This window comes from Neofelis nebulosa, chromosome X, assembly GCF_028018385.1.
Source record: "Neofelis nebulosa isolate mNeoNeb1 chromosome X, mNeoNeb1.pri, whole genome shotgun sequence".
Lineage (NCBI taxonomy): Eukaryota > Metazoa > Chordata > Mammalia > Carnivora > Felidae > Neofelis > Neofelis nebulosa.
This window is the reverse complement of record NC_080800.1, coordinates 101,277,833-101,301,317: the sequence shown is the minus strand read 5'-3', so window position 1 is coordinate 101,301,317 and position 23,485 is coordinate 101,277,833. Positions and strand designations below refer to the sequence as shown.

General features: G+C 42.2%; 1 protein-coding gene and 1 long non-coding RNA gene across 10 annotated transcripts in view; one reads left to right on the top strand and one right to left on the bottom strand.

Moving 5' to 3' along the window:
• Window positions 1-23,485, bottom strand: part of GRIA3 (glutamate ionotropic receptor AMPA type subunit 3) — a 268,497-nt gene that overhangs the window by 70,690 nt on the left and 174,322 nt on the right. For all 7 annotated transcript variants that reach the window (XR_009257263.1, XM_058714193.1, XM_058714191.1 and 4 more), the window contains 5 exons: window positions 17,245-17,406; window positions 12,728-12,895; window positions 7,743-7,847; window positions 6,477-6,584; window positions 4,603-4,809 (listed from right to left, as the gene is read on the bottom strand). Coding sequence is in view for 6 of the 7 variants with exons in the window: in XM_058714193.1 (XP_058570176.1) it covers window positions 4,603-4,809; window positions 6,477-6,584; window positions 7,743-7,847; window positions 12,728-12,895; window positions 17,245-17,406 (750 nt within the window). In the remaining variant the exon portion in view is untranslated. The remainder of the gene's footprint in view (window positions 1-4,602; window positions 4,810-6,476; window positions 6,585-7,742; window positions 7,848-12,727; window positions 12,896-17,244; window positions 17,407-23,485) is intronic.
• Window positions 1-23,485, top strand: part of LOC131502940 (uncharacterized) — a 160,530-nt gene that overhangs the window by 62,475 nt on the left and 74,570 nt on the right. The window contains exon 1 of one of the 3 annotated variants that reach the window (XR_009257266.1): window positions 4,460-4,572. The exons of the other annotated variants lie outside the window; for them this stretch is intronic. This is a non-coding gene — a long non-coding RNA (uncharacterized LOC131502940). Of the gene's footprint in view, window positions 1-4,459; window positions 4,573-23,485 lie in introns of those variants that run through there. 3 annotated transcript variants of the gene reach the window in all.

Below are 23,485 nucleotides of genomic sequence, written 5' to 3'. Positions count from 1 at the left end.
ACACCAATCTTCCCATAATCTGGCAAGCTTAGTAAACTGAGCCATTGTGACCCAGTCCACAGAGCACTGGGCCAGGAGTCAAGAAACCTGAGTTACAGTCCAAGATCTGCCAAGCTTTGCAATTTTGCGACCTTGTCACAATTCCCGCCACTATTTCTGTCATCCCATCAGGGCTTGGTTGCCTGGTTTACCCAAATGGCAGTTCTAATGGCCATTCCTGGCTGATCCCCATATTTATCTGTAAAACGACTGAAATGGTAAGCTAAAAGATGTCTAACAGCCCTGTTAGCTACAAAATGTTTTTAAATGTCCTCTTACAACACATGCTATTTTGGAGCCATAAAAACTTGTGGTCTGTAAGCCATTTAAGCTGGGGACAATTACCATGTGGTGATGTTATAGACATCCAGCTCAAAATCAAAACTGCTAAAAGCAGGTGGACAGTTTCAAGTCCATAATGTTCTGAAGAGCTTACATAATGGGGCACATTGTGTCCTACTGACGTTTGTTTCAAAAATAGCCTTCTTAGCAATACAAGGTGCCCCAAACATCAACCTTGATTTGGTTTTCTTTAGAGGGAAAAAACCCATTTAGGAATCATCTGAAAAGAGGCTGATTGGCTTCTTTCTTCCTAAACAAATTTAATTCATTTGGACTCTTTCTGGAGACTTTGTGGTAGATACTGAAATCTTCTTTGGGAAGCTTTTTCCATCTTTGCCTGTCTTCATTTTTTTTTTCCTACTCTGCTCTGTTTTACATGCTAAAAGCAGAAGAGAAAATTCCCTAAAGATAAATCTGTGCTTATCTGTGTAGGTTTCACGTTCATTGCAAGAACTAGTTTTCCTCCCCCCCTTTTTTTCTTAAGCAACTTGCAAACTACAAGAGCCCAGGCCTGCCAGAAATGAATGCCTGTGTTTTCACTTTTCACCATTTCTATCATTGAAAGAGAAGTGGAAAACTTCCCAGTGCTGGAAGATTACAACTTCTAAATGAAGAGGAGGACACATTCAGCTTGTGAGATCATCCGCCTTCACCGAGAGGTCTTACTCCAGCATGACAAGAACATCCATTTTTCACAGCCACAGGTTTTAGAGGAAAGTGGAAATCGGCAATTGGTTTGCTGTCAATTCCCTGGAATCACCTTGTGTTATTATCCCAGAAGGCATCAGAAACTTGTTCCAGGTGGGAGGAGGGAGGATATTCCTATGAGAGACTTCCCTAGCTATTGCTTTTGTCTTCAGTAGAAAGAACTGGAGGGAATAGAAGGGAAGGCTCCTTCAGAAGAATTTTTACCTATTTGGCAGTGAAGAGCTGATTTCTAAATCACTCAACAAGGAAGGGACTCTCTAATTCTCAAGCTCCCTCACTCACACTTACCCACACTGGAAAGAGAGAGAGAATGTGGAGATTAGGTGGGTGTCGTACAGGGGACACGCCAGAAGAGAAGCCAAAACCCAGTGAGAAAGCTGGGTCTTTGTCCAAACAGTGTCAGGAAATCTTGCTCTATATCAACTGGGACTAATGTCTTGCTCATTGCCAGGAGGGCACTCAGCTATTCACAGAATGTGACAGGTTTTCTCTTGAGACACTAGACAGCTCTGGCTGTTGAGTCACAATGGGCTGGTAGAACTCACGTCAGTTATTCTGGCCTGGTAGAAACCGACACCTGAAATTCATGCTTTTGTGGCCAGTCTTCTCCCCAGAAAGGCAGAGGCACCAAAAGCTTTTCAACAAGTTTCAACTATCTTTTACGATGGGATGGGTGTGAAATAACACTTTAGCTGTTGAGCAGTCTAGGGCAATGGTTAAAGAACATGGACTTCATAGTCAGAGACCTGGGTTCAAATCACTGTGTCACTACAGGCTGTTTGGCGTTAGTCTAAGACTTCACCTCTCTAGGCTTCAGTGTTTTCATCTGTAGAACGATTAACATGATGGCATCTCCCTTGAAGGTATGTTATGAGGATTAAGTTACATAATGTCTACAGAGCATTTAGCACTGGGTCTGGCAACTAGGAAATATGCAACAAATGGTAGCTAATAATAAGAATAAATAATGATAATGATATAAGATTGCCTCCGACCATGAGCTAAATTGAAAGATTAATGCCTGGGCATGACTGTGTGCCAGGCATTCGCTCGTTAGAACAAAAAGTGAGGATCTACTATGGACCACGTAATGTGCTAAGTGCGGGGGAATGCTGTGAGCAAGACAGGACCTCTTGGAGCCTGAGTGTTGGGGAGATGAGGGATAGAAAAGAGAAGAAGACTCGACTGCCAAGTCATAAAGACGTTAGAGTTGTGTCAAGATGGTTCAGAGCTTCTCAGGGTCCTTAGGAAGCATGACAGGTGCTCTGCCCCTCGTTCAGCCCCCTGTCTCTGGCATTACAGGTTCTTCTCTTTCTCATCACTGAGTTCACTTGAGTCTCATCTGCAACTCAGCCCTGCGCCAGTTCCCAGGGCCAACCTTGACCCAAGACGGGAGATAATTGGCTCCAGCCCCATAGCTGGGGGCTGAGGTTCAAATTGCCTTCCTCCTTGTCTGACTGGAGGGTGGTGCCCTAGTTTTGGTACTTGAGGTCCAATCTCGTTTTAAGCCTTAATTCCTTTTCTGCGCCCTTATTTTTAGCAACGAGCTTCTCCCTTTGTACTTGTTCCTGAGGACCTGTTCCAAAAACTTATTTAGTGACCCCAGTACTATCTTCTGATGGGAGAGCTGTACCTTATTCTTGCTGATTCCCATCTGAACCTCATCCAATCCAGTCCTGAGCTTGAACCTCAGTCCAGTAATTAATTGTGATGGTTTCTTCTTGCCAACTTCATCTCAGTATATGCACCCTCTAGATTCCTCTGTCTTCCCCTAACCTGCCGTCTAGGCAAGGCAAGTCATTGCAAGTAATCCTTGTCTGTTAGACCTAAACGTCTGCAGGATACACTTGTCGCAATGAGCACCGGGTGATGTATGCAAGTGTTGAATCACGATATTGTACGCCTGAAACTAATACAAGACTGTATGTTAACCAACTGTAATGAAAATAAAAATCAGAGATAACTAAACATCTGCCGCCACCATCTACACTTGGGTTAGTTCTCTAGTGACTGGCTCACCCAATGGGCAGTTCTTATGTCCAGTTCTGCCTGTCTCTATATGCCTCAGTGGGCGGCCCAAGATCTGACATTCCCAACCAGAGGCCAAAACCTTTTAAAGTAAAGCCACTGCAGAGCTCTGAAGATACAGCTATACCCCTTCTGAAAGCCCTAATTATCAGTGTAATTCTTCTGTACTTGGCCCATGGGCAAGCCCTTAGCACAACGATTCTATTCCTTTATTAATTCATCCAACAATTATTTGTTGAACTTCCATTATGCGCCATGCTCTGGGATGTTGAAAGAAATCAGATATGGCGTCTGTGCTCAAGGAGTTCATAGTCTAGTTGGGGCAAGTTCAGCTGAACTTGTAAACAGATCATTCTAACACAGGTTCAAAAGCACTACAAGAAAGCCAAAAGCAGGGGTATCTAACCAGACTGCTGGTGGGTAAATGGTAATCCCATTCAGGAAGGCTTCCTGAAAGTGGGGACACATCAGAGCTCTGGAGGACTGCTAGGTGGCGTTAGCTGACTGAGAGAGGCAAAGGTACTTCCGGGGATGCCCTAAGTCACCTTTAGGGAGCAACACATACTTTTCAGTAGCTGGAACATTGAGTTCTAAGGGGAAAGAGTACAAGATGAATCTAGGGAGGTAGGTAGGTGCCAGATTATGATGTGCACTCCTTGCCATGCTGAGGACTTGGAATTTTATCCTGATTTTTATCTTTTTTAAAAAATTAAAAAAATTTTTATTTTAGTTTTTGAGAGACAGAGAGAGACAGAGCATGAGCACGGGAGGGGCAGAGACAGAGGGAGACACAGAATCCAAAGCAGGCTTCAGGATCTGAGCTGTCTGCACAGAGCCCGACGCAGGGCTTGAACCCACGAACTGTGAGATCATGACCTGAGCCGAAGCCGGATGCTGAACCAACTGAGCCACCCAGGTGCCCCTTTATCCTGATTTTTAAAGTGGGAAATTACAATAATGTGGAGATCTGGTTTGCCAGGGTAAGAGTAGAGGCAGGGAAATCAGTTAAATGACCGACAAGTGGTGAGAACCTTAACTAAAATGATGATAGTGGGATGAAGAATGTGTCTGAATTTGAGAGAAGAGTAGAACACAGGACATGGTCGCTGCCTAGAGATGAGAGAGCAGCGAGCAAAGGTGACCCGTTTGTGTAGGCAAAGTCGCTGAGGCAGCAACTTCTGCTGCCTGACGCGGAGAACACAGAAGGGACAGATTTTCAGTAGAGGGCAGGCTGTATTTAATGTTGCCAAATAAAGTTCCCCGATTTTACTTTGCTTTTAGCCACAGAATCCTGTTGCCCAAATGGTGCTATTGACAATCCTACCTTGACAGAAGTCAATTGGAGAAGAAAATGTTTTGTTTTTGTTTTTGTTTTTTTTACAGACCACATGAAAACTCTACAATTGAATAATTGAAAATGAAATCCTCTATCATTGATAAGTGGAAAGCATAGAAGTAAGTGAAAATAGCGTTGAAAAGACTTACCCCATAGACAAGTTCTCCAACCATGCCATTCCATATTTTTGTCTCTGGATCCCTTGCGCCATATTTCCCGTCGCCGACAATGGACAATTTGTATTTGATCCTCACGTGTTTGGCTATTTCATAGGCTAAGTCGACACAATAGCCTTCATACCTCTCATTTCCTTCCAATTGCTCATGGTTCTTCTTATACATTACATATGGTGATTCCTTAGGGACCAGAGGGCGATCAAAGGATTACCCCTACACGTTATTCTAAGAGATGATGAATGTAATAACTGTCCCCCCCCACCATGTGCCTGTTGAGGTTTGGTGTGTGAAGAGAGCCTTTAAAAAATGTTTGCTTAATAAGCAGAGGAACCTCAATAGACTGACTATTCGCTGGGCTATCTATTCCTTGGAGTCCCTAACTGATGATTTAAAGATGTAGAGAAGGATTTAAGTTCTTTTTGAGGGTTTGAAAGCAGGACCAGTTTCCACTTGTAAAGCCTTTGATTTAGGCAAACTGGGTAGAGGTATTTCTCTTACATGAAGGTGAACTGCCTTTGATTTCTCAGGATTTCCCATGCAGGAACCACAGCCAGCCCAGGCAAGCCCTTAAGAACCACTGTGATCTTTGTGAGGTCAGGGTCTGTGGCTTATTCATTTCTACATCCTCACGGCCTAGTACAGTACCTAGGACAAAATGAGGATTTGACATGTCTGTTTGCATGTCAAAGGTAAACTTCAGCTAAATCTCCATTCATTTATTTACATCGTCAGACCTAGGGGTATACTCATTTTCAACCCTGGTTTGTACTTCACGTAGTAAGAACATACCAGCTTTTGGAAAAAAACATTTTAAAACTAAATGAGAACACTATCTTGTGTGTCAACCATGCTTTGAATTTTGCAGGAAAGCTTTAAATGGTGAATATTGCCTTGAAACAATATGTCTTATGTCTTATGACATTATGATACCCATTTCATAAATTAAAAGAAACGTAACCTGTGGCTCAGAGAAGTTGTGACTTGCACAGTTAAACACAGGTTAGTGGTAGACCTAACATTAACCCTAACCTACTCTCTCTTTCACATAATGCTGTCTCCCCCACGGTGAAAAGTTAGATTCCAAGTCCAGATGAAACCTCAATCCTTTAGTGAGTGTATGTGTGTGTGTGTGTGTGTGTGTGTGTGTGTGCGTGCACGTGCGTGGGGGGTGGCAAAGAAGAGAATGATATATGGAACTGTCCCAAATTCCTATACTTTTTCTGTTTTTTAAAAAAGTTTATTTATTTTGATAGAGACAGAGAGTAGGGGAGGGGCAGAGAGAAAGAGGGAGAGAGAGAATCCCAAGCAGGTTCTGCAACTGTCAGCGCAGAACCCGATGCAGGGCTTGATCTCACCAACCATGAGATCATGGCCTGAGCTGAAATCAAGAGTCAGACATTTAACTGAAAGAGACACCCAGGCACCCCCCCCCCCATATTCTTTTTCTTTTTAACGTTTTTTTTTTTTTTTTTTTTTTTTGGGACAGAGAGAGACAGAGCATGAATGGGGGAGGGGCAGAGAGAGAGGGAGACACAGAATCGGAAACAGGCTCCAGGCTCCGAGCCATCAGCCCAGAGCCTGACGCGGGGCTCGAACTCACGGACCGTGAGATCGTGACCTGGCTGAAGTCGGACGCCCAACCGACTGCACCACCCAGGCGCCCCTCTTTTTCTTTTTAAAAAGACATTCTGTTCATGATCATAGCAAGATCGTTTGAGAGATTCCTAAGCTGACCTGTTGGATGTTTTCACTGCTTGAAACTGAGGTCTTTTGTACTGGCTGAATAATGCTTTACAGAAAGAAGTCTTGCTGTACAGAAAGCCCACCTACCTTCCCTTCGTACTTACCAGAATGGTAGTCACTACAATGGTCCGGTTCTCTGAGGATGCGCTGTCATTGCTGATTTGCTGATCTGAGAAAGGCACAAATCTTTCGTACTCATTCCAGTAGCCAGCCTAGAAAGAGCAGACATTTGACCTGGTTGCCTTTTTTTTCACTCAAAAAGTACTGCATGAAATTCAAGTGCTGTTGTGGAATAAAACTTTCTTTTTAGTTACCGGAGCTTTCCAAGCATTGATGTCCTGTCTCCCTCTGTCTTGGCACCCCCACCAGGAACCCAACTGTGATACAAACCTTCATCCTGGGGTTCCCATCCCCACTTCGCCTTTAGTGGTATTTTGTAAAATAATTCAGCCCACTGTAGGACGGTTAGCCTTTTGTTCCCCTTTAAACTCATGCAGCAGAAGAGTGCTTTGCTCTGAACTGTGGGAAAGCTAGGATGTCAGGGTGGGAAACCAAGGAGTGTCCTGTAGAAATGACCCAAGCTATTTTACATTCTAGGATTTTATCAAATGGCTGCAAAATCCTCATTTCATGCCTAACTTAACTATCAGTATGATAGAAGCAAAGTGATCATTGTACAAGTTAGCTGTAGAGAAACGTACTTTGTCCAGAGTCCTTTGCAGGGGGGTGAGGTGGCAAAGATACCTACTGGAGAGGTACCTACTTTCTGATTCTTTTGCTAAAACTGTATGTACCTTGGCAGTTTGTTTAAATAACAACATGCTGTAAAATTTGTGATTCCTTCCCTCTATTGTTAGAAGCCGTTAATAATTCTTGAGTCTATCTCTTTTATTTTATTTATTTTTTATTTGAGAGAGAGAGAAAGAGAGAGAGAGAGAGAGAGAGAGAGAGAGAGAGAGAGAGAATGCACACGAGCAGAGGAGAGGGGCAGAGAAAGAGGGAGAGAGAGAATCTTAAGCAGGCTCCACACTGAGAGTGGAGCCCAATGCAGGGCTCGATCCCATGACCATGAGATCATGACCTGAGCTGGAATCAAGAATTGGACTTCAACTGACTGAGCCACCCAGGTGCCCCAAGTCTATCACTTTTATAGGAGAGACTCCGAGGGAAACACTCCTTTCAGAATGCGTATAGATGGAACACTCTGATCGCAAAACAACTCTGCGTATCTACACTATTTGCCAACAGAAAGGCAAAAATGATGTGTGGGAATTTGCTTTGTATGTGTTTTCTAACATCTCTTTTCTTGCACCTGAGTGCTGTCACCTTGTGAAAGACTTTGTCTTTGTGTATCTGTTTTGGCTACTTACTTTTCGAGAGCCAGTGACTTTCATCTCGTACACATCGATGGTATAATTTGTCCTACGTCCGTAAGTGTCAAATTGGATGTTTCCGGTCATTCCTTGTACTTGTACCTGGTAGGAAGGAAAAATGTAAAATTTTAAAATACCACCGCATTACTGCCTTCTAGGTCTCTGGGATGAGGTCTGCTGACAGATCTTAGAAGCTTGGAGAACTTTGATCTTGAGTCATTGAGCTCAATCCACCAGATCAAGTCCATATGGATCTTTATTTCTTCTCTGGCATTTTGTGAAGCTTCGAGTGGATGATAGGCAGTTACCTATATGATCCCGGGAAGGCCCTACCACCACTTTTTCAAGGGTGTGAGATTTCTATCATTAGTCTCTTCTCAAGGGAGTAGCCTGAGGGTATTCTTAACTAGCATAATGCATTCTTCTAAACTGTGAGTTCCATGAGGGCTGTGGCTGTGTCTTAGCATTCCCAATATAACATAAATTGGTTTCAGTAATAGGGGCTCTGGAGCTCCTGGATTCGCATCCTAGCTTCATCACCTACTAACTGTATAACCTTGGATGTGTGCTCCCTAATGCTTTTGCACTTCAGTGTCCCCATCTGTAAAATGGGAAATCCCACTAGTACCTATCCCTTAGAGTTGTGGGAAGATTAAATGAGTTATACACATGTAACGTTCAGAACTGTGTCTGGCACGTCGTTATGTATGCATTGTAATACTTGCGGGCTATATTGATAATTATTGTGAATTGAAATGAATTTAGTTCTTTTTCTTGAGAGTGTTATTTACCAGCCTCCACAGTAACAGGGGTGGATTTTCCTCTTATTTGACCTATGCCCAGCTACAAACAGGTAAGCAGTGAGCCAGGCCTTGGAGGGATAAACCATACACTGATGAAATTTGTGAAGTCTAAGGAATCAGGGGTATGTGGTACTAGATAAGAAAGACAGAGGTACTAGAAGAGCCTGGACACCCATGTGGGATGCCACCTGAAGATTCACATATGTCACAATTTTTCCTGGGTCTGTCCCAGTATTGTGAACTAATAAAAGGCCATCCCTCCCAGGTGGAGAGATTTTCTCACCAATTATTTTACGGTTCAGGGACATTGCACTCAAGACCCTCTATAAATATAAGTCACTGGAATGTTTCATCTGGTAAGGGTCAAGCCATTTGCTTCAAAGGAAAAGCATCTGTCTCTTTTTCCTAGGATGAAAGGATAGAATACTTTTTTATTACTTCCAGAAAGTGGCAAGCTACTTAGCAAGTCAGCAGTGGTAATGGGCTTGTGCTGTGGAAGTGAGAACTGAGGTCAAATATTAGGGAGCATCTTTTGAAAGGAAAGGGAGCTTGTTCACCACCGATGGGAAAATGACCTTCTCGTTCAAAGAGAAAGGCTCCAATGTGACTTCCTGAAGACAAGATGATTGTTCTACTGACCCAACAAACCTAAGCACCATTGTCAGCTCAGGCTCGCAGAGAAGGTGATGTCACACTTCCGGCTAAAGTAAAAGTCCCTTGTTGAGATAGAAATTGCTTAGCCTGTCTGGGGTACACTGTGATGCAAGAAGGGTTCTTTTTTTTAAAAAATTTTTTTTCAACGTTTTTTATTTATTTTTGGGACAGAGAGAGACAGAGCATGAACGGGGGAGGGGCAGAGAGAGAGGGAGACACAGAATCGGAAACAGGCTCCAGGCTCCGAGCCATCAGCCCAGAGCCTGACGCGGGGCTCGAACTCACAGACCGCGAGATCGTGACCTGGCTGAAGTCGGACGCTTAACCGACTGCGCCACCCAGGCGCCCCGCAAGAAGGGTTCTTGACACCCCATTCTGGGCTTTGAATTCTAGGAGAGCAGGTAGGTAGGGCAGACACACTGGCATAGGAACTTATTAAGGAAATCCTTCATTCCCGAAAATAGCAAAGGCTTCAAGTGTCGTTAAGGATTGTATATTTCTAAAGATCTAAAGATCTAAAGATCTATTGTGTATTTAAACACAATAGACAAATTGGACACCAGTCTAGGTACGTCCAGATTCGAGACTCCACGATGAAAACTTCTGGTGAACAGAAGTAGAATCAGAGGGAAGTCTATTTTCAATGACGTGAATGTCAGTTACGGTTCCCCACCATCCCACCTGGGAACTTTTCTTTAATTGCCGCCCCCCCCACCCCTGCTCCACTCCAGTCTATTATTAGGTGCTTCTCCTCTGGGTTCCCATAGCACCCTCTGGAGAACCTAACCATAACATTTTAATCATCTCTGTATTTCCATCTCCCTTACTAGTTTGGGAACATCTCAAGATGAGAGACCTTCTTTTCCTGTGCTCTCAGCAGCTAGTACAGGAACTGGAATAGAGCAGGTGCTTGATAAATGTTTGCTGAACAAAGGGACAAGCTTTAATGCTTTAGAATCATGCCATGTTCCAGAAGGCTAGGCTCAGGCTGATCTTTGCACAGTCTGTAGATTACCCAATTTTCAAGTGGCTTTAAGTACATTTATTTGCATATTAACAGTTCTTTAATGTTTATTTATTTTTGAGAGAGAGAGAGCGTGAGTCGGGGAGGGGCAGAGAGAGAGGGAGACACAGAATCCGAAGCAGGCCCCAGGCTCCGAGCTGTCAGCACAGAGCCCGACGCAGGGCTCGAACTCATGAGCCATGAGCTCATGACCTGAGCTAAAGTGGGACGCTTAACTGACTGAGCCACCCAGGTGAGCCTACATATTAACAATTTAAGTGTGAGCTCTCCTCACCTTATTTCATGTTTGCATACTAACTTTGAGCCTGATACACAGCCATTGGTGCTCAATAAATATTTACTGACTGAGGGGTATGCTTATTTATTCATTAAAACAGGCCCCTTCGGAGACTCTATCAGGCAGTGATTATGTTTGCCAGATTTCTTTGAAGGAAGAGAATGATTTATTGAGCAACAACTACGTGCTAGTCACAGTGAGGGAGGCATTTACACATGCATTGTCACTTTTAATTAAATAAAATGGGATTTTTTTTTTTTTTTTACTATAGTAAAACCTTTAGTACTTCAGACCGTCTTCCCTCGCAGTCCCTCTGAACAGTGGAATTTTACTGAGCATTTATCACAAAGGGAACATGCGCTTCTGGAAAATGTTGATACTCTCCAGCCTCTCTGCTACAGCAGGAAGAAGTTGGCCTGTAGAAATTGGTAAAGCATCCCTTTGGTTGAGTGTTTGATCCTTAGGGCCTGGGAGGAAGGTTACTTACCAGGCTTATAACTCGAGGTTTATAAGTGAGTTAGACGTGCAGAAACTATTTGCGCAATGGTGTGATCAATCTAGTTTTTTCCCTAGCCAGATAGATTTCTTATCCTTCATTCCGGTAGCCATTTTCTATTTGTTGTTCGTGCCATGAATGGGGAGTCCGTTGGAGATGCTGGTACTTGCCCCTTGAGATTTGGTTGACGAAAACTCCTTTTGATTTACTCGGAGGGAGTTTTGTATTTCAGTCATCATTATGTTTCACCTGACAGTACAAATCTTGTAACTGCTATGAAGGTTGAATTTAATTAACTGCTCTTCAAAATTGTGCAGTGCTACCTCCATAAAACTACACTTAGGGCATTTGTTAGGGAACTGACATAATGACATAAAAATCTGCATGATGGGAGAATGAGTCATCTCTCTTTCTTGGAGAGAGACACAGGGGCTACTAACCCCTTTTGATTGAGTGCTTCCAACTTGGCAAATTTAAGGCAGCAGAAGGAGAGCCAACTACACAAAATGATGTACGTGATGAGGCCATGACGGATTCTTCCTTACTGGGTTGGGCACAGAATTATCTTATCATTGCCTATCAGTTTGTTTCTTTGGATATCCCAAACATTGGGATAATTACATAAGTAGAAATAAGAGGCACTTGTACTCTGGAAGGCTCATTCTAATGCATGCAGGCACATGTAGCATCAGACGAAATATTCAGGAAAGAGCTCCTGCTCGGAAAGCTGCAATGAATGACCGACGCTGCTCCTGGTGTAAAGAATGAGATCTGTTCAAAGGGTACTTCCTGAAGTCTTAAATGATCGCCTACCAGTAAATACTAAAAACAAGTGACCTATTTGACTGTCTCCTTCCTGGTTTCTGGTACTTGTCTTTAGGTTTTTCTCTGGGGCATCGGGAAAAAAGGTTTCCTAAGCAGGCCTAGACACGTATCATATTTCTGCATTTCACCATGTAGATTAGCATGTTGTAAAGGTTCTTTCTGGCAACAGAACGACTGCCACCCTGGCTCAGCTCCACGGTCCATCCGGGCTGATGAGTTGTCTGCTGAGCCAGAGGATGCCGCCGTCCTTTGTGATGTCTACCTTCAAGTTAGGAGCATCCTACAGAATATCCCAGCCCCCCAAAGTAACACCACGTGCCTGGAAAGGTTAGAAAGTTTGAAGTTGTTTACATGTTCAGTCCATCAGGTTTGAGGGTACTGGGTTTGATTTACTACCCGCAGTGTAGCACAGAACTACATATTCGTTTGCCCTCAACTGACAATGTTTCAAGCTTCGAGGAAGAAGCTTCTGGTTTGCGATCTCTAGATTTTGATGAATAAATGCCGGTGCTCCTCTTCTGCGTGCTCTGCCCTTCTTAGACTCGGATCCTGTTCCCTTTAGGATGGCTTTTTTCAAGACTGAGGTCTTACTTTTTTTGTGTCTTTATAAGGCCCCCCGCCCCCCACCCCAATAACCCAGCGTGGTCTTTTTTTTTTTTTTTTTTTTAATTTTTTTTTTTCAACGTTTTTTATTTATTTTTGGGACAGAGAGAGACAGAGCATGAACGGGGGAGGGGCAGAGAGAGAGGGAGACACAGAATCGGAAACAGGCTCCAGGCTCCGAGCCATCAGCCCAGAGCCCGACGCGGGGCTCGAACTCACGGACCGCGAGATGGTGACCTGGCTGAAGTCGGACGCTCAACCGACTGCGCCACCCAGGCACCCCCCCAGCGTGGTCTTTACCATTTTTAGAGCTCTCTCGATATCAATTCCTTGACTCCAGGGCACAGCGGGATTTGCCAAGCAGTCTCCAGCACTGCCTCTTCGGGATACATCCACTCGCTGCCTCCTCAGGTAGCGGAAAGCTTCTGCGATGACCAGTATTGCATCGTGCGTCAGCGCAGATGTATACTGAAATGGATATGTGGAAAACAAGGTATCACGACAAACGATACCCTCAACACGTGCCTTGCTCCTTAGAATTTTCATTTCGTACTCTCCACCTCGTACTCTATGAAGTCACCCTCTTAATTATTTGAATCAAGAGATCTCTCAGGGCAAGCCTGACTTTGATTCATTCTAGAATGATGCCTCTTACCTCGTGTGTGCCCATGTTAAGATTTTTAAGACCGAATGGCTCAAGGGAGTCTCTCCCTTGCTCTCAGTCCTGTGTTTTGAATTGAGTGAGCGACTACTAAAAGGCCAGGTCCTTTATAGAGAAAAAAATACATGTGCAGCTAACGGATGGCATATGTAGATTGGTTATTGCTGTTTGTAATAGAAAATTCAGGTCTGGTGTTTACTTAGGGGAAAATGGAAATAGCTAAGTTAGACAGCTTGAAATTAATTTGGAGGGAAACATTAATCATTTCTGTCTGGACCATGTTTCTGGCGAACTAGGACCTCTGGCCAGCAATAAATCAGTTTTTGTTTCGTGGGGGGAGCAGAAAACCAAAGCTGGTTTTCGACTGTAGAAAATTACAATTGTTATTGCGTTTTAAATCTGATAACGGTGACAATTCACAGGCAATACTTCACGACGCTACCTCTTTCAGGCAAGAACACTTCGTTTCTATTCCTTGGATATACTGATAGCCTACTAGGGATGAGGCCAGTCACTTAATACTGGGGATTTGATCATCTGCGATTTGACAAGGAAGGTGCCTTTTCATTAAATGAATCAACAAATCTGATTAAAATAAGCTGGCCCCTGTTTTTCAGGGGTGACAAATACTGGGAGGATATAGAATTCTATTGTTATTTTTAATGAAGCAAAATGTCCCAGGAGGAGTTTTCTCTCTCTCTAAGGATGTCCCAATACACCCGGGAGCGAGTACATTGTCGTCTTTACAACTATCCGTTTACTTTTTTGACTTTTCTCGTGTTACTTTTCTTTCAGGAGCAAATCTTCAAGTGTGACTGTGACAGGGGGCATGTGTTCTTTCATGCAAAAAAAAAAAAAAAATCTTTGTGTCTGTCCACTCTAGCACTACACAAAGCCAACATGGTGGTGATTTCTTTTCCAGCTGACTGCATAAATTGTCTGCAATTCCAAGCCATGCCAAAATAGCTATTTAATTTTCTGCTTTTTCAGCTTCTACTTACCAGTGTGTGAGCGTGTAAAAAGAAAAAAAGCCCCAAAAGGAAACATTCATAAAATATAGAATAAATTAAGCAGTAGGATTTTAATCTGGAGACAATTTTATTTCCTAATCAAAAATATTATACGTCACTTTTTTAAAGTGGGCTTTTTGTCTGATTGATATAGAGCAAGTTTCCATGACTAATACTAGGCACAAATAATCTGAAGGTTGAACCATCTCTTCAGATATTCCATTTCTTAGGGATGACTGGCCTCATCCCTAGTAGAGCCTGTCAATATATACAAGGAATAGAAACTAAGTGTTTTGCCTGAAAGAGGTAGCATTTAAAGGGTTTTACTCTTAAATGGTTCTTCTCAGCAAGTTCTGAGGACTTTACTTTATACACACCATGAGTTATCAATGACTAATCCAGAGCTAAGCTTGTTTTTCTTCTCCTTTGTAGAACCTCTATAACTTCTGAGCAAACATAAACTACCCTGTAGTAGCCTTTTCGTCCTTTTACCCTTGTCCGTTGTTTTGTGGCTAACACAGTGCCTGGCACATAGTGCATAAGTGAATTTCTTGCCTCTACCCATTACCTGCTAAATCTAAGGATGGAAAAGCAGTGGACAGGCAGTTTCTGAAAAATCTAAATTTGTGTAAGCTCACCTCAAGGTGGTGGGTGGATTTAGTATATCAAAAAAATTGGCATCATCAAGGAAATGCAACTCAAAAGCACAGGAGATGGCACCACACACCTGTTATGATGGCTATTATCAAAAAGACAGGAAACATTGAGTGTTGGCAAAAATGTGGAGAGAAGAGAACCCTCTTGCCCTGCTGGTGGGAATGCAAACTGGTGCGGCCACTGTGGAAAACATTATGGAGGCTCCTCAAAAAATTAAAAATAGAACCACTGTGCAACCCAGCAATTCCTCTTCTGGGTATTAATCCAAAAGAAACAAAATCACTATTGCAAAAAGATACCTGTGCCCCCACGTTCAGTGCAGCATTATTTAGAGGAGCCAAGACAGGGAAACAACCTAAGTGTCCATCAACACATGAGTGGTTAAGGAAAATGTGGTACATACATGCAGTGGAATACTATTTGGTCACAAAAAAGGAAGGAAATCCTGCCATTTGTAACAACATGGATGGACCTTGAGGGCATTATGCTAAGTGAAATTAAGTCAGACAGAGAAAGACAAATACTGTGTGATCTCACTTAAACGTGTAATCTAAAACAAAACAAAACAAAACAAAAAACACCCTGAACTCATAGGAATAGAGAACAGATCTGTGGTTGCCAGAGATGGGTGATGGGTGGTAGGGGATGGGGGAAATGTGTCAAAGGTGCAAACTTCCAGTTATAAAAGAAGTAAGTCCTGGGGATGTAATATACACCATGGTGACTATAGTTAACAATACTGTATGTATGTATGTATGAATTTAAGAGAGAAAGAGAGAGAAAATGAGAAGGGGAAAGGGGCAGAGGGAGAGAGAGAGAGAGAGAGAGAGAGAGAGAGAGAGAGAGAGAATCTTAACCAGGCTCTACACTTAACATGGAGCCCGATGTGGGGTGTGATCCCAAAACCCTGGGATCATGGTCTGAGCCAAAATCAAGAATAGGACGCTCAACCGACTGAGCCACCCAGGTGCCCCTACTGATTGTGTTTTTGAAAGTTGCTAAGAGAAGTAGGTTTTAAAAATTCTCATCACAAGAAAAAAATTGTACCTACGGCGGTGATGGATGGTAACTAAAGTTGTTGCGGTGATCATTTTGCAATATATACATATGTCAAATCATTATGCTATATACCTAAAACTAATATAATGCTATATGTCAATTATATCTCAATAAAAAACGGATAAAATAATTATCCTAAAAAAAAAGATCTGACTGCGAACGCTAACCCTAACATCACAGGGATTGAGACCATATTTGCTGAAACATCTGAGGACACCTGATCTGACCATGGGACAGAATGTTTTAAAATGGGACTGCCCTAGGAAAATCTGGCATGTATACTAAAATCACTACAACAACAGAATACCATTTAACTAGTGAGTGGCTTAAATGAATGAATAAATTAGGTTTAATGCACAACTTTTCTAGAACATACCGATTGTATAAAGTAAGGGCCCACTTGTATTATGTTCTGATGTGATTCATTTAGGGTGAAACTGACTAGGTGATACAGAATGTGTCTCTTCTCTGGCCCATGTCTCTATTGTTCTCGGTTATTCTATTCTTGCCAGGAAGAATGTGAGGATGGGTATCTTGAAACCATGAGAAAAGAAATATTCACCCCTTTTCCTTTTTTAGGGAAAGGCCTTAACTGTACTTTGATTCCTGTTCTTGATCACAAGGATCCCACAGCTATGGTACATACATACTTTCACTCTATAAGGAAAGAAGAATTTAAAGTCAGTTTCATACTTGAACCAATGCACCAAGGGAATGGTTACTTAAAACATACCCTTGACGGATCCTTTGTGTTACACTAATAACTTTTCCTAATTTATCTGTTTTAATTCCTGATTTTTAAATAATAGGATTTCTAGTCATAGGGGAACACATGGGAAAAATGTGCACTCTAAGCATGACTTTCTACCTTTAATATTCTTATTTTGATTTCATGAAAATGAGCAACATAGGTAATCTAATTATTTTTAAAGATACTTTTCCAGGCAGGAAAACATTTCTGTTCAATATACATATAGGCACCATGCACTCTGTATTGCAGCCCAATTCACTCGGGTGTACTGAGATTCATGAAACTTATTAACACAAAGTAATCACATAAATAATGTAAAATCTAATTTTCTGTTGCAGACTATCAATCTTCTTTACCTATTCCCACTGCCCCCACTCTTTGCCCAACTCAGGTTCTTGTAATATTGTAAATTGTTATGAGCATGTTACAAATGAAATTCATTAAAAAATTAGTTAACATTCCCAAGCCCCAGGTTTTAAAAGACCTCCTTCTCCTTAGCGTCTTTATTTGCAAGTGTCGTTTTCCAATGCAGCAGTGGCACCTGCAATTTGCTTTTAGCATCCTTGAAACCTTTCTGAGCGAAGACGACTTGGTCACAGGAAGGCCATAAATATATAAAGGGCACACTGAGATGCTGTGAAAAGCTGGCCTAAGGTTTCTGCATGCCATGGAACATTACCTTTAGTGGTGCATTCTTGGCTTCAGGGAATTCCCTTTCATCTAGCCTCACCCAGCGCTGAATAAACTGCTGAACCATAGGGTTTTCATTGTTGACAATCTGGAATCCTGTAATGTTGGCTCCCCCATGCATGACTCTTTCTAGCAAAATATCGGTAAAACCCTAGAAAGAGATCGAAAGAGAATCATTAATGTTGGAGGTCGTGAGTTCTGACCGTATCTGTTGGTTAGAATGCTAAGGAGGAAATGGAAGGTCCTTCTCCCAGGATCACTCTTCAACAATCAAGAAAACCCTGGACACAATGTTATATGTCAATTACATCTCAATTACAAAAACAAGAAGGACGGTGACGACAAGTACCAAAAAAAATGCTGGATATGGGCTAATTCTTAAGGCAGTATGTCTCCGAAACCACGGGCACGATGGAGAAAATATGCATTCTTCCATTTTAGTGCTTTGTGTCTTTATTTAGTATAGCTCCTGCAAGGACAAACACAGGTGCCAACTTCAAGCAAATGTTTTGTTTCATTTACCTGTATTTTTAGTCTTTCTTCACTGAGTACAAATACAATGCTTCCTGTAACTGGGAAAGTGTTGAAACGTTTGACCCTGACTAGAGGTATAAAATCCTTTTCTTCAGCTTAATGTGCCAAACACAGCAGATTGCTTTAGATTCTAATGATGAGTACTTTCAACATTTGTGACTTAAAGAAATGCCAAAGAGAGAAACTGACAGCTTGGTTCTATATGATGGTGCAAACCCAGGTTATGTCTCTCATGTGTTTATAAACAAGTCTCGACATCTACTTCGGATCACCCACCGTTTTCTTCTTCTCTTGCTCTAGTTACCATCTGGTGTCTCTGTCACCTAAGCCTCCTAAAGGAATCTCTTCAGGTTCACACCAAGCCATCTCTGCCTGGGTGCCACCAGCTCCCCTGGGCATTGCTATCTCCTGAAACACTTCTCCCAGGAATTGTGCTATTTCTGCTGGATACCTGTCTCTTGCTAGTTGCAGTGGACGCGTTTAGGTCCTCAGTGGGCTGAAGCCAACATTTATCTTCATAAAGAAATGGGGCGAATTCTTCCTCCACTCCTCAGACTATCTTGTTCAACATTTTAATATAACATTTTCAAATACGCAAAAAAATTGAGAGAACTGTATAGTGAATACCCATGTAGTCTCAACTCAGACTTTAAAATTGGTATTTTTCTATCCATCCATCAAGCCATTTCTTTTTTTTCTTCAAAGTTTTGATTATTATTATTTTTAAAAATTTTATTTAAATCCAAGTTAGTTAACATATAGTGTAATCATGGTTTCAAGGAATGGAATTTAGTGATTCATCACTTACATATAACACCCAGTGATCCATCAATCCACTTCATGTTTTTGGATGCATTTCAAAGTAAGTTGTAGATATTAGTATACTTCAAACTAAAAGACTTTGGCAGGCAGATCATTAACTAGAGTTCAGTATTTGTTTGCAATTCTTTTTCTTTCCTTTTCTCTTTTCTTTCTTTCTTTCTCCTTTGAGGTAAAATTTACATCCAATGAAATATACGAATCTTAAATGTAGCTCTTTTCTTTTTTTCTTTTCTTTTCTTTTCTTTTCTTTTCTTTTCTTTCTTCAAGGTAAAATTTACATCCAATGAAATACATAAATCTTAAACATAGCACTTGATGAGTTGTGATAAATGCATACAACCTGTTCTCCAAAGTTTTCTTTTTTTGCATTTTAAGTTTTTATTAAACTATAAAAATCATATAGAAAAGTGCACATATCTTCAAATACATGACCCGACAGATTCTCACAAACTGAATGCAAAAATGTAAGCAATACCCACAGGGCCCCCTGTGTACCTCTCTAGTCACCATCCCTCCCCCTACTTCTTTTAATTCACCTTTCTTTATATTTTAGCGAACCAGCTTTTCCAGTTACTACTCACGGCCCCTTCTTTCTTCCTTTCAAAAGCAGGCCATGAGTCCATGGAGAATGCACAAAGAGCCAAGTAGTTTTTGCATCACTGACAATCATTCCTTCTTTCTGATAATCAAAAAACCCCACCTTTTTAAAATATTAACATTAACTTGCTGGGATGAGTTTTGTCCCAAAGCCCTCTTTCAAGAAGGAAGCTAAGACTGTTTTCTCCCCTTTGCTGCCCTCGCACCACGATCAGCCGAGAGACTTACTTTGTATGAAGTCTAGTAGAGGCCCCAACTGGGGCTGTCTCCCAACTCCCCAATCCCGCCCCATAACACATATACAAATAAAGAGCCTGGGACAAAATTTTAACAAATGGCTTTAATTCACTCACTGTGCCAAACCATATGTGTCAGTTAACAAGTTTTACACAAGAACATTGACCAGCTGCCCACCTGCCTGCCGGAGGGGCTGAAGAGTGGGCCCTCTCATGCTGTCCTGTGTCTTAAAAGCCTGGACGGGACAAGTGGAGCACCTTTCCTTGAAAGAAGGGGGTCGAGAATGCTTCTGTCACCATCTCGTCTGCAGGGCCGATGGCTACAACCTGCACTAAGAAGCAGTATCTCTTGCACCCCTCACGCTTTGATAAGTGTCACACTCCTGTTTTCCTAATATCCGTAGCATGTTAAAATGGCAACATAGAATTAACAAAAGAGAAGGAGAGAGAAAGTATCCCAGCACTCTCACATCTGTCCTAAGGCATAAGAGTCAGTCCTTCAGTCCGGTTACGCACCGTACAACTTCTTTCCAGAAAGATGTTCCCTCACTCTTCTTTTCTTGGCAGGGATACTAAAAGGAGTGGTCCAGCTCAAATTTACCTCACCAGTCATGCCCACTTCCTCCCAGAAGGCTTCATTCTGTCATGTATGCCCCATGCATTCCTGCTTGGGTATCTTCCTCTCCAGTAAACATATTATACTTTGAAAACATCTCCATAGGCACACTCTGCACCCATCTTTCTACCACACATCAACCATGCCATTGCGGACCTAGAAGTTTCTCAGTCAACCCATGTTTTATGACAAACATGCCTGGAAATGAGTTCTGGTGCACCTCAGACTGGAATCAGCCTTGCTGTCCTTGTGGGATGAACTGCATCCACAGCAACACAAATCAAGCCAGGGGAAGGTCACCTCAAGCTGTTCTGGTGGCCAGACTTACATGACACTGGCCCCTACCGATTGCCCCGAAGCCTCATCCATCCGTATGGGCAGAAAGTACTAACACAGCCCCACAGACAAAATGGGGAGAAGAGAAGTATAGTAGAAACAGAAAGGAGGTAACAGGTATTTAGGGAGATGAGACATCCTGTTGCTTAAGGCTAAGAGTTGGCTGTCTTCTGGTCTCCCTCTGTTTCGTTTGTGTACATGTTGCTTGTTTGTAATGTCTTCGATTCTACAGCCTGAATGTCTCCCCGGTGTCCAGCATTTAGATGCAGCAACCCATGTCCTTGAGGTTGAGACAATCAAGGCTAGATTCTCCCTAAACTCTCTGAAAAGATGTGAACACAGCAGAGCTCACCAACAAGTATCAAGAAAGAAGTGGAAAAGGGAAAAGAGGTGAATGGTACAGAGGCGGCTATAGAGAAAGCGGCTCTGCCTAATAGGCATAAGTCATTGACCCTATCATCTTATTTCTAAAACTCTTTTTTAAAAAAGAATTCTCGGGGCGCCTGGGTGGCTCAGTCGGTTGAGCGTCCGACTTCGGCTCAGGTCACGATCTCACGGTCCGTGGGTTCGAGCCCTGCGTCGGGCTCTGTGCTGATGGCTCGGAGCCTGGAGCCTGCTTCCGATCCTGTGTCTCCCTCTCTCTCTGCCCCTCCCCCACTCTCACTTTGTCTCACTCTGTCTCTCAAAAATAAATAAATATAAAAAAAAATTTTTTTAAAAGAATTTTCTGGGGCACTTGGGTGGTTCAGTCAGCTGAGCGTCCGACTCTTGGTTTTGGCTCAGGTCATGATCTCAGGGTTTGCGGGATTGAGCCCCATTTTGGGCTCTGTGCTCACAGCCCAGAGCCTGCTTGGGATTCTCTCTCCCCTCTCTGTCTGCCCCTCCCCTGTTCTCTCTCTCCCTCTTTCAAAATACATAAACTTAAGGAATTTTCTTTCTGTATCAGATATTGCTAAATTCCATGGTTCAAACGGCCCCTAACAGTCTTAGCTTCCTTGTCCCCAAGATTATAAAAATTAAAATAGATTTTTCTTTTTGAAATGGCAACATACCCACCTCAAGTTTGGAAGTAAACGCCAAGTACCTCTAAATCCTTTATAAAAGACTAATGTAAAACAAATGACCACTACACAGGTAAAATAGGTAAACAGATAAAATAAAACAGTGAAGATCAATGGGCATAAGAAGGGAGTTAGGAGAGAGCTGTTGGCTGGAGAGCAGACAGTGCCTGGCTCTTAGCTGCCCTTCCATTTCTGCTCAATCGTTTTAACACATGTTCTGTTTTCTTTCACATATTTCTATTGTAGTTGTAGACAAGCACAGTCCACGATGCTTTGAAAATTGAGGCCTGACTCCCCTCAAATCCTCAGCAAAGACACTACTTCATAGGGATTTTAATAACTAGATGTGATGATGAGGTCCTCTGATTTTTGCTTAGACTGGACTTAACAACTTCTAGTGCTGCTTGTACCTTATCGGTTCTGTTTGGTTAAAATTGTTGTTGTTGTTGTTTTCGGCGAATTGCCTTTTCCTTTGGTTGGCCAAAAACAGTGTGCAGAGGGAGAGATTAAAGGAGATGAGAAAAGGCAGAGAAAGACTGGAGGCAATCATAGTGCTCACAGATAGGATGAGTTGAAACTCTCCTTCCTCAGTTTCAATGGTTTAGCTATCCGTGCAGTTGACTACTTGCCTCTGTGTAACTAACAATGGCAGTGTTTGTTAGAAATATGGATGTTGTCTCCAGGAGTTAGTCCTTTGAGAGGGAAACTACTCATTTGGATTCGTTAAGTTCTGGTGTTATTTCCTCAATGTATCACTTCTTGACCACGTCACATCTGTCTGATCCAGATGTACTGTTGCCCACATCTGAATGCAACTTTATAAAACCAACTGTGACTTTTGTGTCTATGCAGTTCATCTGGGGACTTGTAAGCCACCCTGGTCTTATTCTCCAAGGCCATCTTTTATACAGATACTGGTTATACAATTGGCATCCAAACACAGATTGTCCCGATTTGAGAACAGCCAGACAAGTCAGTCTTGCAAAGATTCCAATGACGTCAGTATTATCCTGTCTCCCTTGATTTATACATACTGTAATTCAGTTTCCTTCTGGCCGTATGGATAATGGAGAGTTGCAAATAAATATATTCAAAGCTTCCTTTTAGAGCACTTGTTTTCCAGATATGATGTGCAGATTTCCTTCACATAATACTATTCTTAGGGTACATTTTGTACAGAAAGGAAAACAGAGACAAGATAAGTTGGATGACTTTCATTGAGTTGATGGCAGATTATGGGTGAGAAATGGGAAAGGTGGCGTGCCTGTAGGGAAGATAAAAGCAATAGAATGAGGATTGGGAGGCTGCCGAGGGCAAGTATCTATCTCACGATTTGGATGAAGGCCGGCTCTGTCTTTAGTGTTATTTCAATCGTTCATGCGGGTGATGCTTCAACTGGGAAATGCACAGTAATCGTGGTAACTCAAGTTATCAGGCTGCTGATGAGAAGCACAAGTCTTTTTCTAGGAGCAGGTCCATTCCCCCGGGAGGGTGTTGTGTGTGGAGTTGAAGATTACACCACATAAATTAGCACTTGATTACAGGTTGCTTTGTATTGTTCACTTGCATTTTATTCTCTAATCCAATCAACATACTTTGAAACCTTTTAAGTGCTATCCATTGGTAAAATGGCGAGCCATATCAAACTTGCCCTGACCTCATGGCACTTTAGTCCAGTGAGAGTTATTAGTATGAATATACAAATAATTACAAGTTGATATAAGTGCTATTTGTGGGAAAAATTGCCACTGATCTTTTTATTAATAGTTATATGGAGGTATAATTTAAATACCATAAAATCCATCCATTTGACACTGAATTATTTAAAGCAAAAATCAGATCATGCCCCACCCCCCACTTGAAATTCTTCAGTGGTTTTTTGTCACTGTTGAAAAAAGCTAAAACTCTTTAACCAGGCTTACCAGCCTTACATAATCTGGAACTCACTCTGCCCTAGCCAAAATTGCCTTCTGACAGTTCAGAGAAGGTATCAAGCTCTTTTCTGCCTCAGGACCTTGACACATGCTG